This window comes from Kryptolebias marmoratus, linkage group LG4 (assembly GCF_001649575.2).
Source record: "Kryptolebias marmoratus isolate JLee-2015 linkage group LG4, ASM164957v2, whole genome shotgun sequence".
Classification (NCBI taxonomy): domain Eukaryota; kingdom Metazoa; phylum Chordata; class Actinopteri; order Cyprinodontiformes; family Rivulidae; genus Kryptolebias; species Kryptolebias marmoratus.
The window spans coordinates 15,375,908-15,397,784 of record NC_051433.1 but is presented as its reverse complement, the minus strand read 5'-3'; the positions used below and the strand labels follow the sequence as shown (position 1 = coordinate 15,397,784).

Below are 21,877 nucleotides of genomic sequence, written 5' to 3'. Positions count from 1 at the left end.
GACGTGAACAAGGAGAGGCAGAATGAAGGGTTTGTTTAAACATTTTCAAATGGAAGAACAAATGAAATGGAGGAAAAGAAAACAAGATAAACCAGTTGAAAATAAAAGTGATTTGGATAAAGGTACAAAACAACACAATAACCAACACAAGTTCTGTTTCTTTATTAGAAGCTAAATTTTAACTTCTCCGTCTACAACGGATGGCTCATTATGTTCTTAAGCTGCTACAATAAATCCAAAGAGCAAACAATCTAGCTTTTTTTTTTCATAGTACTTATATTTAAGCATATTCTTAAAATAACAACTAACTCCATAAAATAATTAAAGTGTCAGCTGAAAGAGTGCTGTTTTGATTCTTTTTAAATCAAAAACTGGAGAAGCTGAACTTGCATGTCCCAACAAGTCCGTGCCCTGATGAGACACTGTCCATCATTTTACCTCTGCTTTGCTAAAATTTCAAATAAAAATAAAAAAAAACTTTCATTATGTGCAGAGTTGTTGTTCACACAATGAAACAAACAGAAAGCTGAAAGTATACACACCCACCCCTTCAAAAAGCCCATATAAATCCATCGTACAAGTACACATAAAAGGTCCAAATTTAGAAAAGATTTATCAAGCTCTACCTGGGAAACATTGACCTCTACACCCCTCACTACAAGGACACACGCTCAGCGAGTCCGCTCACTGAGACAAACACAGCAGACCAATAAAAGTTAAACGCCAAAAAATACCAGTCCTTACATCATCCATGAGAACACAAACACAAGAACAAAGTAAAATACAACACTCCTTGGCCTTAGGATGGCCTTTCTTCAACACATATGCAGAACAATGTGAACTAAATACAAAACACATGCTAACCTTTGAGACTGGCTGATATGCAGCATTTGTATGTGAAAAAAATATTAAAAAAATAAAAAAGCTGTTGTTCTGATTCATGTCAATACAAATACTTTTTTGCTACAAGAAACAAGAAATACAAATACAGAATGCTCTGCACATCCATTTAATGCATAATCAATACAGAGCACTGTGCAAAAGTCTCAGTCGTCCCTCATTCTTTTAGCCAGTGCATGTAATCATTTGAAGTGGTCTTGATCAATAGTTCTTCGGGCTTTCTGAAGGACTTTCAGAAATTACCTTTGGAATTTGACTGCTTTTTCACTCATTTTTCCATCCAGTCCTTGTTTCTGATTATGACAGCCTGTTCTACAGCGCTTAAAAATTGAGGAAAGTAAAACAGTGCGGGACAAAACAAGAAGTGTCAGGACTAAAAATATCTACAGGCGATACACTGTACCGAAAGTCATGTCTTTAAGGAATAGGGAAAAAAAATAGCAAAGACCTGACACAGGACCTGAGACCTTCATCATTCAGCTGGTCATCGACTGTATGTCCAGTTTTCAGCTCCTAGATCTTTGGGACTCATCTCATTTGCACTAAAATACTATTTCATAAGTAAAGCTATGCTATCTTTGGTGTTTTTCATTGATTCAGCAAAAGAGATGGGAACAAATCGTGACAGAAAAGTAGTAACAAAATGGCTGAAGATCTCATTTTAAACTGGTTCTTAGCTAAGGTTTTATTATGTGTGGATTCATCCATTGATATGCATGTTAATTGATCAAAATGAAGTGGCTTAATAAACAAAGAACAGCAATGAAAAAAAAAATCCTCTGAAAATGGTCAAGTACTGGACTGAAAATAAGTCCTTCAGCGAGCCTGAAGAACTATTGATCAAAATCACTTTAAAAGTTTACAAGTTTACAAGTTTGTAATTGTAGCAAAAAGTATAAATAAAACACTTGACAAACAGTATATTAGCTCGTCTTTGGCCGAAGCAAAGTGGGATGTCCACTTTTCACTGGACTCTTGTCGTCACTGTCAATAAACCAGTAATGCAGGACAAGACTGGAGCAAGAAGCCTGACCATTTCAGGCTCAGTATCACATTTATCACGCTCACGTTTCTTTTAGAACATTTCAGCCACTGAGAGCAGCTCTCACATCTGAAGTAATCAAACACATCATCTTACAGGGGCAGACATCTGTACCTGGTTCATGATGGACGTTTTCCTCCCCAGTCGACTTCCTGGGAAACGGATGGTGCTTTTCTTGCTGCCGTCGTCTGACTCAGACTTGACGACCTTCTCGCTGTCTCCTTTCTCTTTCTCCTGCTCTTTTTGGCGCCATTTTTTCTTGCGGTTGCGCCTCTCTTTGGCACTCTTTGAGCTCAGCTTGGACACTTCAGAGGAGCTGCGGGACAAATGTCCTCCTTCCACATCCTCCAGCGCAGCCTCTGACACGGTGCCTGCGGATGTTGCCATCGCAGCAGCCTGAGAGAGAAAAGAAGTCACAGGTCATTGGTTGAACATGTAAAATAGGTAAAAATGATTATGAGTGAGAGGTTAAACAGATGCTGACCTGCGTCTCCTCTTGTTGCTTCTTAAGCTGCTCCAGCATGGCCTTGAATTCAGCCTCTTTTTGCTCTGCCTCCTCAATTGTGGCCTGGTTCTGCTCCTCATAAGCCATGGCCACCACAGCCAAGATCAGATTCACCAGGTAGAAGGAGCCCACAAAGATGACCAGCACAAAGAAAACCATGTAGGTCTTCCCTGCAGCTCGCAGCGTCTGAGAGAAAACACACAAAGAAATGATAAAGTAATGAAGTTTGAAGTACTGTCTACAGGAATAGTTCAGATCTCTTGAAGTGAGGTTCTGTGGAAAGGTTATGATCAACTGTCTTACTTGTTGTAGACAGAGCTTTAAACGGTCTTAGTTTGGAGAAATAAGGTTTATTTATAACCTGTTGCCATAAAAGGTGGGTAATCTCAACTGCCTGTGTGTTTATTTGTTCACGTTAACAAAATGTCTCATGAACACAGACAGATTTAAATAAAAATATCAGAAAATCATCAATGGATGTACATCTACAATTGATCTGATTCAAGATGGCCACCACAGCTAATCAACCCCAGCAAACAAAAAATGGCTATAAAATTTGGTGTGGTTGTAGCTGAGATCACATATTAACTACATATTTGGAGCACTAACAAATAATGGGAGAGTTTTGTTTAAAACTTTGGTATTAACAGCTGAGGTTGACCCTATTGGTCTGCTAGCAAAATATCTCATGGATGGATTTTAATGAAACACACAAAGTAATTATTGGACGTGCATCTACAACCGATTAATTCTGAAGTCAACTTGATTCAAGATGGCCACCACAGCTAACTGACATAGGAAAACACAAGGATGGCTATAACTTAGTCAGTTTTACAAGTACTGAAGTAAATATTGTGTGGTAGCAGCTGAGAGTCATCCCCTTCACTCCAAGCGCTAACACATTGGACAAGATCTTTCTAACTTTGACATGCAATGCAATTTTTTTAAGAAATGCTATTTTTTGGTCTGACTGGACTGATGAGCTAATAGTTTAGTAATAATAATAATGAGCTAGTTTGAATTGAAGACCGAAATGGATCCAACTTAAAAGCACGCCAATATCAAACATTTCATAGCGACCCATATGAACTCTGATTTATAAACCTTTTTGGCATTACACTGTTTACAGAAAGTTCACTGGTTATTTGCAAGCACATTTAGTACTTCTGAGGTAGCCTGGGACACTTCCAACAGGAATTCAATGGGATAACCATGTAACACAAAACTAAGAGAATTATACAGGTTTCTAAAACATTGTTTGTATTTTTGAGACTGGGGATGTTTTAAAAAGGCAGCAATTCACTTTGGTCTTGGCCTCACTCAGACTAGCTTTTAGCTTGTTAGTCCAGTCCGAATTAACCTCTGTTTCTCCAAACTGAGGTCATTCATCGATCTATCCACAACAGGTAAGATACTAAAACAATACCTTCATCACTTGCTTCAATAATAATGTTACAAGCAACATTTCCAGCAACAGCCTTTCTGATCAGCTGCCCTTCCATCCTTTTTATTCAGAGGGCAAATGAACTAAGGTCATGCTGCTAGGAGCCACTTTGCTGATTCATTCAGGAACAAAACTCATGAATTTTTAGCCCTGCTTATAAGGTCCGTAGCTGCAAATGTAGGGTTCTAACATTGGGATAAGAATGTGCAAGGACTTTAGTTTTACAATGGCGTAATTAGTAATGGATGCATAACGAAAATGCTCTTTTACCAGCATGTAGAGATTTTCCCAGAAGTCTTGAGTCATGAGACGGAAGAGCGTCAGGAAAGCCCATCCAAAGCTGTCAAAGCTGGTGTAACCATAGTTAGGGTTTCGTCCAGCTTTCATGCATGTAAAACCTTCTGGACATCGTCTGGAAGAAATACACGCCAAGACAAAACTTGTTTTAATAAAATTAACAAAACAAGTGTTTTTTAGCAACAACTCAGATGCGATTATATGCACCACTAAATTAAAATGTACGCTGACATTTTCAACAAACATGAAACAAAAACATGAAAATGATCATAAAGTCAAATGCTGTTGGGTTAAAAGTGGATGTTTCTTTTTTGTAAATTGCTCAAAACAGAACACTGATTTATTTTAACAAAGGTTTTAGCATTTCAGGATTTTGTTGTTTTGTCATGATTTATGATGGCATCAATGCATTTACCAACATAAACAGATTATTAAAGTTATAATGTACTGCTATAGATTTTTAAATTGTATTGAATGCTCCTTTAAAAAATGCTTTGCTCCAGAAGTGCTGTCATTATGAACAATTCCTTATACTAATTTGAATGTTACCTGTATTTTACTACAACATGTAAAAACTCTGCATCACTGTCAGTGCAGCTGCTATAGTCAAACAACAATGGATAGACCAGTCACTGCTGTAATAAACAGATTATTACTAAAGTACATCTTTTAAAACTAACATTAGGCAGAAAAGACATGTTAGATGTTGAGTTTTGGGGCTGGTTGGATGAATTTAGTTGAAATTTAATCCTGAGAACTTAAAGTTCTGACTAAATTTGAATGGAACATGCATTAGAAAGAATAAGCAGTTATTTTCCTTTAGCTGTAGCATTTTCTGCATGTTCTCTTTGTGCATTTCAGGGTTTATCCAGTGCCATAGTCCAAAGACACGAGTGTGTGTGACTTCTGTACTGTACCCTCATCCCATAACAACAGAGACGATTTCAGCTGCTTGTAGCTTTCTGTACGATGAAGCATTTGTAGCTAATAGACTGCAGCTCAGAGCCTGAAGAAACCCCTTAGAAAGGAGACCCACAGGAGACGTTTGGAAAGGTTTTTATGCAACCAGGCTATTCAAAGAGGTCCTGGGAGTTTATAGTGACCCAGGTGCTCTATGTTAGGTACACCTCAGTGTTAAAGATTAAAAAAAAATGGATTTACTCACCCTGAGTCAGAACTATTGCCACACAGCAGAGCATCCTGCGCGTTGGGGAGGAAGTAGAAATTAGCTATAACAAAAAGTTAAAACAAGTTAATCACCTTGTCTAGCACATCCTTTTACCTGAATGCTTCTGTTGATTTATGTTAGCACGGATTACGACATTTTATCTCTATAGGCAAAGAATAAACAATTTTAATCAATTACCACAGTTTACTCGAGCGGTAAAGGTTTCACTCACAGTTGTTCATGATGTATTTGCTCCAGTCAAACCCTCTGCTTCCATTTTCCAGGTACTGGTTGGTCATGTTGATCGGCCAGATGACGCACTTTTGCCGGAGGTTCCCCATGAAGAGCTGCAGTCCGATCAGAGCGAAGACGCTGAGACAGAAGACGGTCAGGATCATCACATCCGACAGCTTCTTCACAGACTGGATCAGAGCACCCACGATGGTCTTTAGGCCTGTTGATACGTAAATTACACACACACACACACACACACACACACACACATACAAATGTGCACAAATGCACAAACATGGAAACAGGCGTGCTCACATGCACATCATCATACAAGTTCACAAGCACACAGACAGAGACCGTGAGAGGCACAGATAAAATGTCTTGAAACACTGACTGTGTTTGTGTCTGATTTTATGGCAGCTGACTCAATTTCCACATGGAAAAAATAAATATTTGGTAATACAAGTTTAATATTTATATTTAACTTTGTAGACACAGGTCATTTCTTAAGAAATTCAGATATTGTTTTGTGGAAACACCATCTGTTTGATGTTGATCTCAAGCTTTAAATAAATGATTACAATTTTTGCCTAAGTTGTAAGTATTAAGCAGCTGACCCATCATTTAAACATGGTTTAAAAAAATAAGAGCATGTTTGAAACAAATAATCCTTATGTCTTTTTAGTTCTTTAGTTAGAGAAATGAATAATCTCTTGACTGATGAGTTTTACTTTCTGAAGGACAAAAACTCCAAGACTTTAACTTCAGTAAAAATGCACTGAGTTTATAAGATAGTTAGATAAATAAATTGGTCATTCTGTATCTTCTGCAGTGCTATCACTGGTTTGTTCAATAATTGTTCGGTAATAAAATATTATTAAAGAGTTACTTTAAGAGAGGAATCTGCATCTGAAAGTCCAGTCATATAATATAATTTTCTCCAAGCTTTGAAGCAAGTTTGACCTTTATTTGTTGATGTCTTTAAACTCCAGTTTTAAGTTTTAGAATCAGCTGTCAAACGGATTTACAAGCACTACATTTTCTGCACTGAATGATATTCAAAAGTAGAACAGCATGTCAGAAAACACTGCATTATTGTGTTTTATGGCGAAAGGATGTCATTTATAAAAACATGGGGTTGACTGACTCATCTGTCGGGTGATAAATTATTATTAACATATTTTAAAACAACTGAGCCATAACTGAGCCTACTAAGGTGATGAAAAGTGGCACAACAAGTTTTAGCCTAACTTTATGCTTTACTATTATGTGTTTACAGTCTGTGGGTCATAACCAAAGTTACTGACTCAGTGTCGTCTGTGTAGTCTTTTAAACACAGAAGATATCAGAATTTATGTTTTTTAAATAATTTACAAATTGTTTTTCATCGACTGGTTCTGAGTGCTCTGCCGTTTCTAATATTGTCAATTACAGTTCAATTAATGAAAAGTCATTTAGCCAGAACTTCCCAATGTTTAGATGGATTTTAAATCACGTCAGGATTTTATAGAATATCTATAGTATTGATGGTTTTGAAGTTAAAGTTGTTGATGGTTCATTTAAAGTGAGCCACAGATATTAAGTTCAGTATTTAAAAAAAAAACATCATTACAAATACTGAAGCTATATGGGATGTTTCCATCAGGGGGAAAAAAAACACATTTCAATGTTTTTTTTATTAATAATATTATTTAACATAAACTATAATCATGTGAGTAAAGAAATATAAAAAATAAAAAGTCTTTTTTCCCTATGAGGCCCAGCAGTCGCCTCTTCAGCTGAAGTTGGGATCAATCTGGAGAGGGAACATTTTTCATGGAAACATCCCAGAGTAACTTCAGATAATAATTGGATTCGATAAATCATCCAAACAGAGCAGCACCACAAAAAGCAAACAGTGCACGAAATCAAGAAGAGAAAAGACAACGTGCAAGGAGGATTTGGGGCCTGAAGGGGTGGAGTTTGGGGTCCATGAGAGGTGCCATGCAGATCATTTAAACGCCAAGGCTGAAAGAAACGGCTGAATCAGCATCACCTGTGTAAAATGTGATGATGACAATGCTTGAATTCACTAAAAAAAATCCAAGCCCAAGCGCTTCTCTGTCCCTGTTCTTATACTTCTAGCTGTGTTAGGGGTGTTGTGGGTGTGTATTATAAATTAAACACATAAAGCTGTGTGTATGTGGTGAAACAAAGCAACTTGGATCACAGTTTAACAATTAGTTAAGGTAATTTTGTTCTTGTCATAGCATTTTAAAACTGTTGTGAGGGCATATTCTTTTAGTTTCCTGTTCTAGTGGGAGGTTGAGCTAGGTGTCACCGTCCACTCATATTGTCATTAGTGTTGAAAAGCAACATACCTGTTTCCTGACCCTAATCTGCTAATTCTAAATCTTAAACCTAACTAAATAGTTCTAAATGAGCGAAAAGTGTGCAAAACAAAGTGAAACTTAAAAGAAAGAATGTAAGTAACCAAATAAAACAAAAAAGAAAAAGAAAACCAGCCAGTAAATGTCAGTTTCAGGTTCTTCTAATTGACATTTTGTGGCTTGTTTAACTACACATGTCGTAATGATGATTATTTTTGCTCAGTTTAATATTAATATTTGACATCTTGCTCAAAGGCAGGGTAGATACTGTCTGTGTGAGAAAACTGTGCAGTGAAAACACACATAGAATGGTACAACATCAGCAACATCAGGTGAGCAGTCATTGTGTTATGTTGTGTGTTTCTCAGTAAAACATGTTTAAATGTGTTTGGCCATCAAACTCCTGCAAGCACCTCAGAGAACTTGATAAAGTTCTCTCGCAGGTTGTTTTTGAATCTTCTCAACATCTTTGTTTTAATCTCAGGCTGACTTGAGGAAGAGGACATCAGGGCTTCGTCTATGTTTTGTGTTGGACTTTGTCTCCTTCTAACCGTGAAGATCCTGATTATTATTATGTGTCTGGAGTTGTTGACATGTAGTGAAATAAAATTTAAACAAATGCCATTTGCCTCTGTGATGCGGCGGGAATATAAATATCTGATATCATTATGGAGTTTACACAGTGAGGTTTATTGCCTCCATTTTTCTTTTGAGGCGCTACATTAATTTATTATTTTGTTAATCCATCAGTCCCAGGAGGGACAATCAATTAATACAACCTATATATAATAACTGAAAATAAAGAAAAAGAAAAAATGAAATACTAGCTTCCTGAAGCCATACTTGGACAGCATCTCTCAAAGCTTCATGCAGCATAAATGTATTGTCAGATTAGGCTTGGCAGTCTAATAAAAGTTAACTCAAAAAAAGGCAAAGCCACTGGAATTTGGACTAAAGTACATGCATACACCAGATGTGCAAAGATGTAGATTATGCACATTATGCTCTGATTTTAAAACCCATTGACATCCAAAAAATCAGCTTCTTGGAAATATCAAAGCATTATTTTCATTAAGTTATCACAACATCCTGCACATTAACTTCTACTTCAGAGAGAAATGAATATTTACAGATAGCAGCTACTATATTTAACATTCATGTGAACTCATAATGCTGCCAGCAGACTGCTAAGCCTATCAAAATGTGTTTGTACCTTTTTTATTACACTAAAACAAAAATAAAACAAAATAAGTTTAAGGGGAAAAAATACTACCTCCAAAGAAAATGGCAGAAATTAAAGTAAAAAACAAAACAAACAAACAAATAAAATAAAACCAGCTAGTAGTTCATTTTGAGCTCAGCCTTAGTGTTTAAATGGGAGTCTCACCTGGAATGACAGAAATAGTTTTCAAAGCTCGGAGAACCCTGAACGTTCTCAGCGCCGAGACATTCCCAAGGTCCACAAACTCTGTTATATATCTGTAACAAGGTAGGATGACACACAGAACAAAACCCCATGATACACAACACACACAGTAACAACACACGCACGCATGTCTGCGCAACAGCACAACACCAGCACTACCATCGAAGACCAGGAGGGGACACCACCGTGGGAGAGAGAGAGACAGCACCTGTCCGGCCGGTGAGGAGGAGGACGAAGGAGGAAGAGGAGAGGGACTGAAACACAACCACAGCTAACATCAACCCCCCCTTTGGATCGCCCCCTCACGGCAGCACAAACACCTGTCTTACCTGGGATAACTGAAATAGTTTTCAAAGCCCTCAGAACCCTGAACGTACGCAGAGCTGACACATTGCCTAGGTTTACAAACTCTGTTATATACCTGCAAGGTGGATCAGATACAGTCACTCAGGGGTCGCCCTCACCACAGGAGGAAGACAGAAGTTGATTACATCATATCTTAATCAACACTGAACGATGTGAATTAAAGGCTCTGGAGCTCATTTGCTTTGGTAAAAGTCCCAGAAATTTGACATTTTCAGACAAGCAAAGTATTAAAACTTTTTAAAATAGTTTCAACAAACTCTAATATCAGAGCTTGTGTTTACTGCCGGTAAGAGATGGACAAGTGCCATGTGTGTCTGACTGTAAGAAACATTTGCCACTGAAATAAACGTAAATATAAGTATTTTAAAAATGTTGTAATTGTTAAGAGCCAAAGCTATTCCAACTGAAGTTCATTTATGTACCACTTTTTTTGCATGTGGAGTAAAGCATTAACTACTGAAATTAAACTTTATTTTTTATTCATTTAAATGGTCAGTAGACCATTGCTTCAGTTTATTTCTAAAGTCTCCCAGTGTATCCTTAAAAAACTCTTTTCTCTTTTTTATGTAAAATAACCAAATTCTGAAATAACTTTATTGTTCAAAGTTTAAAACTAAATCAAAGTTCTGATGAAAAGGTGGTATGATGCCTTTATTTAATGATAAATATACCAAACATTTTGAATATTTATCACTAATATATAGACACCTTATCTCTAAACCACTTTAACTTGTCATAAATGTAAAAGTGCAGTTCTTATCAGTAATTCAAGTAATTTCAGTTCAGCTAAACTTATTAAAAAAAGCACAAGTTCACAACAAAAGTCATTTCAGTGACTTGGACATAAAAACAAAAATGGACATTTCAAATTACACACTGGTCATTTACAATACACTAATCAAATAATTTGGATTAAAAACTATTAAGCTGAGTCAGAACACAGCAGGATGTCAGAACGGAGCTATTATGAATGTAATTGTTACTCATCTGTAAAGTTTAAACTAGCAGGTATTTGCAGACTCAAACATTTTTGATGGAACTGCTGCTTGAGGTGTATCATAAATGCTGCACTGAACTGCTTTAATATTTCTGCAGATACAACCAATAATTTATTATTTTTATCCGTGGTGCTTTCTTTTGTCTTTTGCATTTAACCAGAGTCACTTTATGTAGATGAGGCGGTTGCTAAGTCCTTGCAGAATAATAACATATTGAAGTACTTACGCCATTGAAATGACCATGAAGTCCAGCCAGTTCCACGGGTCTCTGAGAAAGGTGAAGTTATCGATAGCAAAACCTCGGGCAACAATTTTTGTGAGGGACTCAAATGTATAGATACCCGTGAAGGTATACCTTTAAAAGAAAAGAAGCAGAGAGTAAAGACAAAGAACAGAAACCAAATGAAGACATGACTGCTGAGGAGTAAACTTACTCTACTTGTTTGGACCAGTCTGGTGGGTCGCTGAATGTCATGAATATACAGTTGGTCAAAATGGTGCACATGATGATCATGCTGAATAACGTGGGAACAGAAGTTAAGGGATGTTTGAACAACGTGACCCACGACACCCCAGACATACACCATAAACTTCAACTGTAGTTTAAATCTAATGAACACTTGAAGAGCATGCCAGGACTCAGAGATTCGTTTACTAATAATCTACAAGCAGAAAACAAGTTAATACACACCTGTCACACTTAAAAATAAGAACGGAGGAATCATTTGCTAGTTAACAATATAACATAATAATTAATACATGCTAAGCTTGTTCTGACTTGTTTCTTGAATAACTGTTAATTAATTACACACTAAAAGCTGAAGAAAATCAAAATAATTCTTAATTATCACTATGTTCCTCCTTTTTATTCTTTTGCTCCCTGAAATGTACTGCGAGTTTCATGTCTCTTGTAAAACGTTTCCCTCTGCATTCCTTTTTATTCAGTGTAAATTGCAGAAAATGAATAACTTGAAAGGATATGAATGTATCAAAATCTTTATAGCTATCCGCCTAAATAGATTAAAAGGGCTTATGATGTACAAGGAGGGCGTGGCACTGAAGCGGAAGATTGTTTTCCCCTTGTTTAGGACTATAAAAGTCTGTGGAGAGAAGAGAGAAAAGGAGATGTTAAGACAATCAGACAAATTGAAGAGTAATCTCTAAGGTTCATATTTGAAAAATTATTGTATTGTCTTATTTTAAAGAAGGAGGAGCCAAAGAAGCTGCTCACCTCTGAGTCATGGGACATTATTGCATCATTTTGCCTTACAGATACTAAAATCCATGTGGAAAGGGCAGTTTGAGAAGAGTGCCCCCTTTTTTTGGCACTATTATTTGTAAAAGATTCACTAAACAATTAGTCAGCTTCTACCATCATAACTGTACAAGAACGGCACGACACATAATCAGAGGCAGCAAGAGCGCATAGCCTTGTTTTCCTCCGCTGACGTCACTGCCCTAATGAACATCTATACACCCCTGTCCTGGCTGGCTTTTTTAAAAACAAACAAACTGTGAGCTTCCTGAGTGGCAGCAGACACGCAGGTATGAGAAGCTCTCGCTTCTTTGTGGCCAAATGACTCGCCTCGTCGCAGGTTTAAAGCTCTTACTGGAAAGGAACAGCGAATGCTGTCATCGATCAGGGCAGATCTGCTGACTCCAGGCTCTCAACAACCACTCCCTGCCCATAAACAGCACTGGGCCAAGTGGGGCTGGGCACTGGTGAGGAGGGGGGCGGGGGGATGTTGAGGCAGCTCTGTTTGTTTGTTTCTGTGCACCCATGTGTGACATGTGGATGTGCAGGTGCATGACGAGCGATTACAGGCTCGCAGGAGTCGCAGTTCAGGGTTGCTTTGCTGACATTTTATGAATGTGTGGTTTGGATAAGAATCTATCATTAAGGTCTGGATGTGTTCAGATTCCTAACCAATCTGAACACAACTCACAATGTCAGCTGCCACCATTCACAGAAACCAAATCATATTTTAGGTTTCACCAAAGCATAAAACAATAGTTACACCAAAATCTAACGACTCTATAATGTAAATGTAAGCTGTATTTTGATGGAAATCTGCATGCAGATTCACGTAATAAACAGTTGTTTGAGCTGTTTGAATGGACTATAAAAGCATTTGTACAGTTTACATTTTGTTATTATTAACCTATAGTGACACTCATAAATAAACCTTGCTGTTAGAGAGAATGCTCTCACAGCAGATAAATTTATTATTTGTATGGATATGAGACCAGAACAGAGTAAATACACACAGGACACAGTGGTCAGCATCACAAACCCTAAAATCCTGGAAACCCTAGAGGAGAAGCAACCCAAAGTGCCCTTCAGTTAAACTAAAGTTGAAAACAAAAGTTGGGAAAAGACTAAAAGTTATCTCTGTATCTTAGGACTCGTCTACTCAGTGAGCACAGTATAAACAGGAACACAGGAGAGCTACATGTCCGAAGAGTGAAAGTCTCTCGGAGGTCAAGGTAAGTGTTTTGCTGAGCTAGTCGATACCTGATGGGGATGGAAGAAGAGATTGTAATGAACTTCTTTAGCCCTTTACATGTGCCTACGGGCACCTCCAGAAAGTTCTCAAAGGGATGGTCAAATGGGGGCCACTGTTAATCTTGTGGTGTCAATCCAAAACCAAAAGCCATGACAGGATTTCAAGAGTTTTATTATCCTGTTGTCATATACAAAGAGTTATGGAACCAAATTCTGATGTAAGCCTAATATGTTTCAGTTTGTTTTTGTTTTTAGTTGATTATTTTTACTTTACAGTTGACATTACTATCTAAGAACAACACAGACACTACTCGGCTCACTGAACAGAAAACTAGCAATCCTTAAAATAAAGTATATCCCCCGCTGCCTTGCGTGCAAAACAGAAATCTTACGTAAGCTATCAGTGCTCGTGGTATGTGTTGAGGATGACTCTCAGCTACTACCACACCCAATTTTAGCTCATTATCTGTAAAACTGGCTAAGTTATACCCATTTTTGTGTTCACTTAAGTCAGTCAGCTGTGGGTTGACTCCGAAAGCTGCTGAGACGGTTAATGTCTAAGAGTTTCTTTAAAATCCATCCAGATGTTCAAGAGATATTTTGCTAACAAACACATTATGCATATAAGACTATCTGGCCAAGGGCACCAGCTAATTTATTGTGTGTGTGTGTCTGACAGGGGTGGTGGGGTTATTGCTCCCCCCGACCCCCTCCGGTTGTGCCCCTGCATGTCTCCAGCATGTGTCGAACGATGTTTTATACTTCAGTCATGGATGAGGAAAAAAAGATACAATTATGATGTTTCTGAGTTTTAACGCAGGCCATCGTTTGCAGCACATAGTAAAATCTTTTTTTCAAAACTGAATTCAAATAAAAAGAGACTTCTGTTCAATAAACTGTGTTGACTGAGAATCACCAAAATGTGCTGCTGGCACAAACGTGGCATTTCCCTAATTGAACATTTCTACATCAATCAATAATCAAAGACTCACTGAACCTTTTAAATAGTGAATGACTAATATTTCTCAATGAAACCTTCATTGTGATCATTTCAATCCTAATCTAAATACATAGAAGTCAAACCTTGGTTGTTCTCAAATCTGTGAAATAATATAAAGATTATTTGACTCTTATCGACTTTACTTGTCAAAAAAAAAAAGGATGGGACTAAACACACAAGACAAAAGATGCCAAACTATTTCTGTATCAATAACAAAAGATTTTAGCCGTAAGACTTCAGCCAAACTTTATGACAATTCATTAACATGCATTTAATTTATGAGACTAAATGACAAGAAATGTAGTATTCTGTATTAGTCAGTTACAAACTGGAATTATGAGTCATAAAAGAGTCAAATATCATGAGAGGAAAAAGCAACAACAGGCACAGATTGGATTAACTTTTAAGTAGCAAGTCCATATATCCAGTAAACTCCTCACATCATCACATTAATACATCCTTGATGATTTAAAATCTGCAATGCCATCAGTCATTCATTTTAATCTGTAGGCTCAATTTGAATGAAAACCCTGCTTGTAACAAAGTGTGAATTCAAAACAAGAGAGCTTTTTTAACATTTACAATTTACCTGAATAATTCTGCAGCTAAATTTATATTTATACACCCCCCCCCCCCCCCCCCCCCCCCCCCACACACACACACACACACACACACACACACACAGATGAACACACGACTCTGCAGATCTGGATTTAGAGCACATGTAAAAATCTGCTGCAGGGGCAGTGATGTGTGCTTGTTTCTGTGCGTTTGGTGAGGAGGAGAAACAGCGAAACATGGACGCACAGAGGGGGCCTGCATGTGAGTGGGACAGCAGCAAAAACAAGCCAAAACAAGAAAGAGATAAGAAGATGCTGGGGGAGTGATGCGGGACAGAAAGCCAAAGAGCTGCAGAGAAGAGAAAGCCAAACCTGAGATAGATGGGTGGCTATAGGGAAGAGGAGGAGGAGGAGGAGGAGGAGGAGGAGGGGGAAGGATGCAGCAGAGAAACTGAGAGAAGGGAGGTGGTGAGGAGAGAGAAAAAGAGCTATTAGTGAGATCCGAGCAAGGGGATAACAGGGAGGAAATCATGGAAAAGGAAAACTAATCTGTTATAAAACTGACTGCAGGCTGAACCTGCATTAGACATGCTAAAAGGAAGAGCGACTGCCGGAAATGTAATCTTCAAACATTTTAAAAAAAAACTGATTTGTTCACGAAACACACTAGACCTTAAAGTTATGATTTAGCTTATTTTTCATTATTTAACATCGCTGCAGGTTAAAGGTTTTGTTCATGATTCACACATTCCACTATCGCTATCAAAAAGTCTTCCTGCGAGATCCAGGCAGAAGCAAAAACTTACTGAATGTGGCACACATCCCTCATTAACTGCACATTTTAGACCATTTATTATCAACACCATGTGTACGTTAAGTGCACTGTCATTAATAACCCCCACACAGACTAAATCAGGGTAGATTTAGGGATTAATTAATTAGGGATGTTGAGTAAATCATTTGAAATGACACTGTTGTATTTTCAGTGCGTACTGTAAACACTGTGACCCATACTCTTCTACATCACCTACGGTAAAACTATAAATCAAACTCCTAATTCACTTCATTAATTATCGTGTTGCAGTTGTGAATAACATCAGTTAACATTATGTTATTTATTAGTAGACATTCGGTAAAAGTATTTAGCATACAGTCAAAAAGCTGATTTTATACATTTATTAGTGGCTCTTTACAGTTTGCTCCCTAACAACTGAAGGTAAGTACATAAAATAAAACAAAGCATTATTTAATATATATATTTTTTCCAAAACCTTCTGACATTAAATGCAGATGAGTGAATGAGCACAGTTTTGTATCCCTGACTAAATAAATGTATCTATATACAAGTTAGAGGTAAAAAATATAGTCAACATTTACTGTCAGACGTTGCTGCATCTGAACAGGAGCTTTAATGTAATTTCTACTAATATTACTAATAATTAAATTACCTCACCTATGTTTTTTCAACACCATGAAATAACAGTTCTGGATGTGAAAGACTGCAAACAAATAAACTTATAAGCAACATAGAAAATACAAAGTAAACTAAAGTCCTCCCACATCGTCACCAATGTGCTGTACAAGAAGAAGAAGAAAAAATAAAACACCCCCTTTGTTCTATGTTTCTGCTTTCTGCCAGCCTGTATAGCAGTGACAGCACACTCGACCCACCCCATCCCTTTTTCACTCAGCTCAGAGCAGAAGGATGCTGTGTCATCAGAGACTGAGGACTCAGACAGAGCACTAAAGCCCGGCCCTCGCTCTAATTTACTACGCCCGGAAAGGAAGGCAGAAAGAAAAAAGAAAGAACGCCAGAGACGAGGCGGCAGAAGGGAAAAGGAAAAAGCAGCGTAATGGACGGAGACACACTCAGGAAGGGAGAGCTGCTGGTGCATAATGTAATGATGTGTACAGAAACTGCTGCTGCTGCTGTGAGCTCACCTTGTGCGCCCTCTAGCAGCTGCTGCTGAACACAGACCTGCACAGAAATGACTGCTCTGCTGCACACTGCTGTGATTACAACCACGCCAGTGAAGGGGGAAAGAAAGCTTTTGCGCTGACAAAACTCCGACTCCCTTTGTATTTCCATATATCAGACACACATTTCTGAGCGTGTGCGCCATCCAGGGGCACTCATCTGCCCTCCATCTACCCTGCCCCGCTCTTCCTGTCTGACTACAGCGGCTCGCACGTTGTCTCGTCACATCAGACGTTTGAAAAGCCCAGGCAGTCCTCTCCTCATTACAGGGGAAAACAAGAACTGCAACTCTGCATTTCTCTTCCTCGCCACTGCCACCCCCCCTCCTCTCTTTTATACATGAGTGCTGTGATCAGATTTCCTGCAGCAACAACACACACACACACACACTCACATAGAGAGACAAACACACACTTTGAATCACTCACTGACATACAGTGTGATGATGAGCGACTGTCGGTCAAGTAGAGGAGACGGGCAGCCTTGAAAGGTGAAGGTACAGACAGACAGACAGACAGACAGACAGGGTGGGGGAGGGACCCTAACTGTGCAAGCACTCCCTCAGGTGTGATGAAGGTCAAATACAGTTAAGGAAATGATTGATTTAATTGATCAAGAAACGGTATGTGGTTTCCGTCCTGTCATATTGTAGCAGCGATGGAGACTCCTGACTCAGCAGACCACAGGGACGTGGGATCGGGTGTTACACATGCAGGGACACGTATGAAGCAGAAGGAAAAGAATTAGATCAGCAACTCCCCCGTAAAGCTACATTATGGCATGAATTACGGTCCCAGCTGCAACACATAAAGGTAAGAGCTGTAAACAATGTTTTATTTTTCTTACATTTTTCAACTAAAATGGGAAAACACGAGTTCTGATGGCTTTTGCAGTAAAACGCTGCAAAAATCCGCTCACAGTTCTGACAAAACAAAAACATCAGCAGCAATTAATAAGTCTATACCTGTACCTTTCTGAAACAAGAGTATTTTGTTTTGCAACTTTTATCAGGAAACATATCATTAAAAACAGACAAATTAAGCATCAAATATGACTTGACTGAGATTTTAAAAACCCTGCAGTAGAAGTCAATTTTAAATGATAAGTTCTGTTCAAAGACAGGCTTTCGGATGTAAGGTTTGCAGAAATACGATGCATGAGAGTATCATATTGTCGTACTGAAAGACTTTATTAAGAAAACAGGGTAAATGATATGTCAACATACTGTAAATGTGAAAGAGAGGCCCATTCAAATATAAATATTAAAGCTACAGCTTATATTGTAGATTAAAGCTTCATTCCTCTGTGTAGAATATCAGAAATAGAATCAAATTTATTAAGTTTCACATATTTGATAAAGTAATCAATAGCTGTACAAATTATTAATCTTTAACATTTTTAAGCAGTTATTGGACTTATTGATGCCTTTCGAGGCAACATACAGTATTAATTATAACGTTTAGCAAACCTCTCTAAGAAATTTACTCTAATTGGGTTAATTTGCCCACATTTTTGTGTATATTTCACAAGTTGTTAAACTGTTGTGCTCTTCCTATTTTCAGCTAATTAATCATATGACATGTTTAATGTAAACAATCCTAAAATTCACAGATGGAACAGCCTTTCCATAGAAATGTACTTTTGTTTTATTTTCAGTAAGGAGAGACAGATTGATAGGTTTGGTACTGATGCCCTGGGGAAACTGTCTTGTCACAGCAGCAGACAATAAAGTACCTAAAGACTAAAGACAGACAGTAAAAAGAGTGCGTGCATGATAAAAATTAAAGAATAGCCGCAAAAAGGATAAACACCAAATATAAAATAGGAATTTAAGAATAGAATTTTTAAAAATAACAAACCAAACATTAAATTAATAGTAAATAAACAGTATGTATAAGAGGATGTGGACTTTAACTCATACCTAAATAGTTTTTTTTCTTTGTTTTGCTAAAATCAACTTCATTGCTCTTGCTTACGGCACCGTAATCCTTCATGTTTCGTCTGACTATAAAATAATATCGTTTTGCTTTTTAATCATTTTGTTGTTGAAAATTTTCTGTGTGCAAGGGTCTGTGAACACACTCAGGACAGCAGAAGAAGACGGAACAAAGGAACCAAAAGGAAACACCGCAAAGCGAAGAAAGAACACTAAAAGAAAAATAAATAGAAGAAGCACTTGTGAAAAATTGCCAGTGATAATAGAGCGATAATGTAAGAGGTAACCGCTGAGCTGTGGCTGCAAATCAATCGATCAGAAAAAGGCACATGCCAGTGATGGTTGCATCCACCGTACGACGGAGGGCGAGCTGCTCAGACGAACGGTCAGTACTGCTGACTAACCATCTTACAGGCTACAGATTCTCTTACACATTATCACTGCCACAACACAGGAGACTGGCTGCTCCACACAGCTGAAGGGCACTTTAGCTTCTTCTGCTCTTTTTCTCTCTCTCTCTCCCCACCCTCCACTTCCTGCATGTCCCACCATCCATCTTCTGCTTCTGCTTCCTCTTTCACTGCTGCAGAGCTCAGCATCGTCTCTGATTAATATATAATTTGGAAAGAAGCTGGGAGGTTTGTACCAGCTGTGTCTGTATCCCATCAATACAGAACCTGGCTGTCCTTAAAAGTGGAAATATTTTTGTCTGGGTAACTTGTAGAGAGAGGGGTAAAAATCCCAATATGATTATAAATAAGACTAATAATTAATTCATACAGATACAAACTTGACACCTGTTCTTTTTACATGTCAAAATTTTGTGAAACACTAAATTAAAAAGGAAGAAAAAGATTGTAATGTGTAATAAGATTGTAGCTGCAGCATTTAAACAAACGTGGAAAGGAATGAAACCTAATTAGAGCAGCACGCATGCAGAGCTGCATTTATATCAGTTTTCTCTACTCTCATGTTGACAGCCACATAAAAAAAAATGTGATTTAAAAAAGTGTCAGCATATGAGCCCGAAAGCTACACCGTCCTCCCCTCCAACAGGCAACGTTTGCCTCACATGAATCAACACAACTGAAAAAAAAAGACTAATTGCCGCCCTAGAAGTGAATCCGACAGCAAACCTGCAGGTACAGAGAAAGCACCAAAATATACCCATGTTGTGCCAGCTGTGCTTTCATCATACAGGTGTAGTTGGGGGGGGGGGACTCAGATATTGCATCATCTTGGTGTGCAAAATACAAAGAATGAGCCCCACGTTCAAAGGAAATGCTTTTAAATACCTCAAGGTCATCTCTTAGCAGAACCCTCCACCTCTACTGTGAATAAACTTCATTTTGACTGAAACAATATGAAATCTGAACCTCGTTAGACACACGAATGTAACGACCCCGTCCGTATTTTGTTAATGTGTTTCAGAGTGGACAGCTTTACATAAAAGGAGACTCGTGAAAAGATTCTGCAGAACAACAGAATCAGATGTAGCTGTTAGAAAAAAAAGGCTCACAGTTTTATTTGTGAAGAACAAATGGTGTTAAGGTGGTGTTTCAAGCAAAGCAAAATTGGATGGTGCAATAGTAGGACTCACTTTCTGGTTCACATAGTATGGATCCAAGTCCTCCAGCGGCGTTGCCACCATTCCATTAGGAATGTCGCCGTAGATGAAGGGGAGGCTCTTCCCGGCCTCCAGGTCACTGTTGGGCTTCGGCTCATTGTCGTCAGACGTGTCGCGGTGGCTGCTGTCCGACCTGGGCTTGGGTGGCTTCTTGTTCTTCTCATCTTGGATGCGCTTCTCGATGTTAGCGAGGGACTCCGGGGTAAAATACTTGAAGCTGTCAGGTCCTGGGGGTGCAATAAGGGGTGCGGCCATGTTTTCATCCTGCAGCTATTTCCTTTTTATTTGTTTTCCATCCCCGACATGCAGCTCTGAGAGGAGGAGAGGGATGCAGAGCGATTAGATGTGGAAGAGGACAACAACAACAGCAGCAGCTCAAAACAAACCAGATAGGAGGATAAGATGGAGGATGACAATATAAAGCATAACAAATGTGTAAAATCTTTTAAATGTTTCAGATTTTTTAATTCCATATTTATAATTAAATCAGAGTCAGAAACACTGTGATTGAGCAATTAACTGTGGGAATATAGGTTAGGTTTATCGCATATATGACGTGGGAAATTCTAATAGTTAATTTAACAAGAAACTGCTTTAAATTCCAGTTTATTACAAATTCTCTCAGTCTTCTGTGGAAACCTCATTCAGCTGCACATGATGTGACTTTAACTTCCATAGAGTTCTCCATCCCAAAACAATGATTTACATGGGACTAGGAATCCAAACGCTGGTTAAAAAGAGGTAAAAAGAAATTCGAGAGCAGAGAGAAATCCAACAACCAGGTGTCTTAAAAAAGAAAAAAGGTAAAATGGCCAAGCTTGATCTGAGCAGCCTTTGAGTATCCTTCCTGGTGTTACATAAAATGATGCTTTAGCATTTTCCACAAGAGGCTGCTTGCTTCTTTCTAAGTCAACAAATTACATGTAGTCAAATGTTTTGTGTGTAAGGATGATAACATGCTGTTTATATTTACTGTGTGATGACTGAGTAAAAACACAGTACATTACAATACATCCCGATACAGCAGCAAAACCCAGTCTTTTCTGCTGGACACCACTAAACTGTGACAGCCTGCTTTTTACAAGTTCAGCTCAGCTTCATCCACCAGATATAAACTATAAGAAAACCCTGCTCAATCCGAAACACTCTTACGCATCACTCTTACAGCATTTAGCCAACAGAGCCTCCCATCCCTTGCGCGCAGCTCCAAACTGGTCTCAGACGATTATTCCACCCTGGGCCAAAAAGGAAAAAAAAAACCCGAATAAAACAAATAAATAAATAAAAGGCTGATGCAGAAATATAACAGCCTCTGTAGGTTAGGCAGCCTCCTAGTCACAAAAATGGAAAAGATCAGCTTTCTTGTTCAGCCGCGTGAAGAGAGAGTGCGGCTGCGTCCTTGGAAAGGCATCCAAACGAGCCGCGGCTGCGCGCGCTCCCCGGAAACGACTCGGTGACTTATTTAGTTCTGCGCACTCCTGTGATCGCCTCACAGGGTGGGTGGTGGGTGGTGGGTGGGGG

At 38.4% G+C, this 21,877-nt stretch overlaps 1 protein-coding gene across 7 annotated transcripts in view; it reads right to left on the bottom strand.

Moving 5' to 3' along the window:
* The window catches only part of scn8ab (sodium channel, voltage gated, type VIII, alpha subunit b), a 45,363-nt gene that overhangs the window by 21,718 nt on the left and 1,768 nt on the right, over positions 1 to 21,877 (bottom strand). For 4 of the 7 annotated variants that reach the window (XM_017415871.3, XM_017415876.2, XM_017415878.2 and 1 more), the window contains exons 2-11: positions 20,330 to 20,667; positions 11,731 to 11,849; positions 11,184 to 11,273; positions 10,976 to 11,104; positions 9,347 to 9,438; positions 5,589 to 5,810; positions 5,354 to 5,417; positions 4,162 to 4,303; positions 2,427 to 2,633; positions 2,057 to 2,338 (exon numbers count right to left, since the gene is read on the bottom strand). In XM_017415871.3, the coding sequence (XP_017271360.1) occupies positions 2,057 to 2,338; positions 2,427 to 2,633; positions 4,162 to 4,303; positions 5,354 to 5,417; positions 5,589 to 5,810; positions 9,347 to 9,438; positions 10,976 to 11,104; positions 11,184 to 11,273; positions 11,731 to 11,849; positions 20,330 to 20,611 (1,629 nt within the window). In that variant the 5' untranslated portion in view covers positions 20,612 to 20,667. Of the gene's footprint in view, positions 1 to 2,056; positions 2,339 to 2,426; positions 2,634 to 4,161; positions 4,304 to 5,353; positions 5,418 to 5,588; positions 5,811 to 9,346; positions 9,439 to 9,714; positions 9,807 to 10,975; positions 11,105 to 11,183; positions 11,274 to 11,730; positions 11,850 to 20,329; positions 20,668 to 21,521; positions 21,742 to 21,877 lie in introns of those variants that run through there. The other 3 variants (XM_017415874.2, XM_017415879.2, XM_017415872.3) reach the window with 2 other exon arrangements.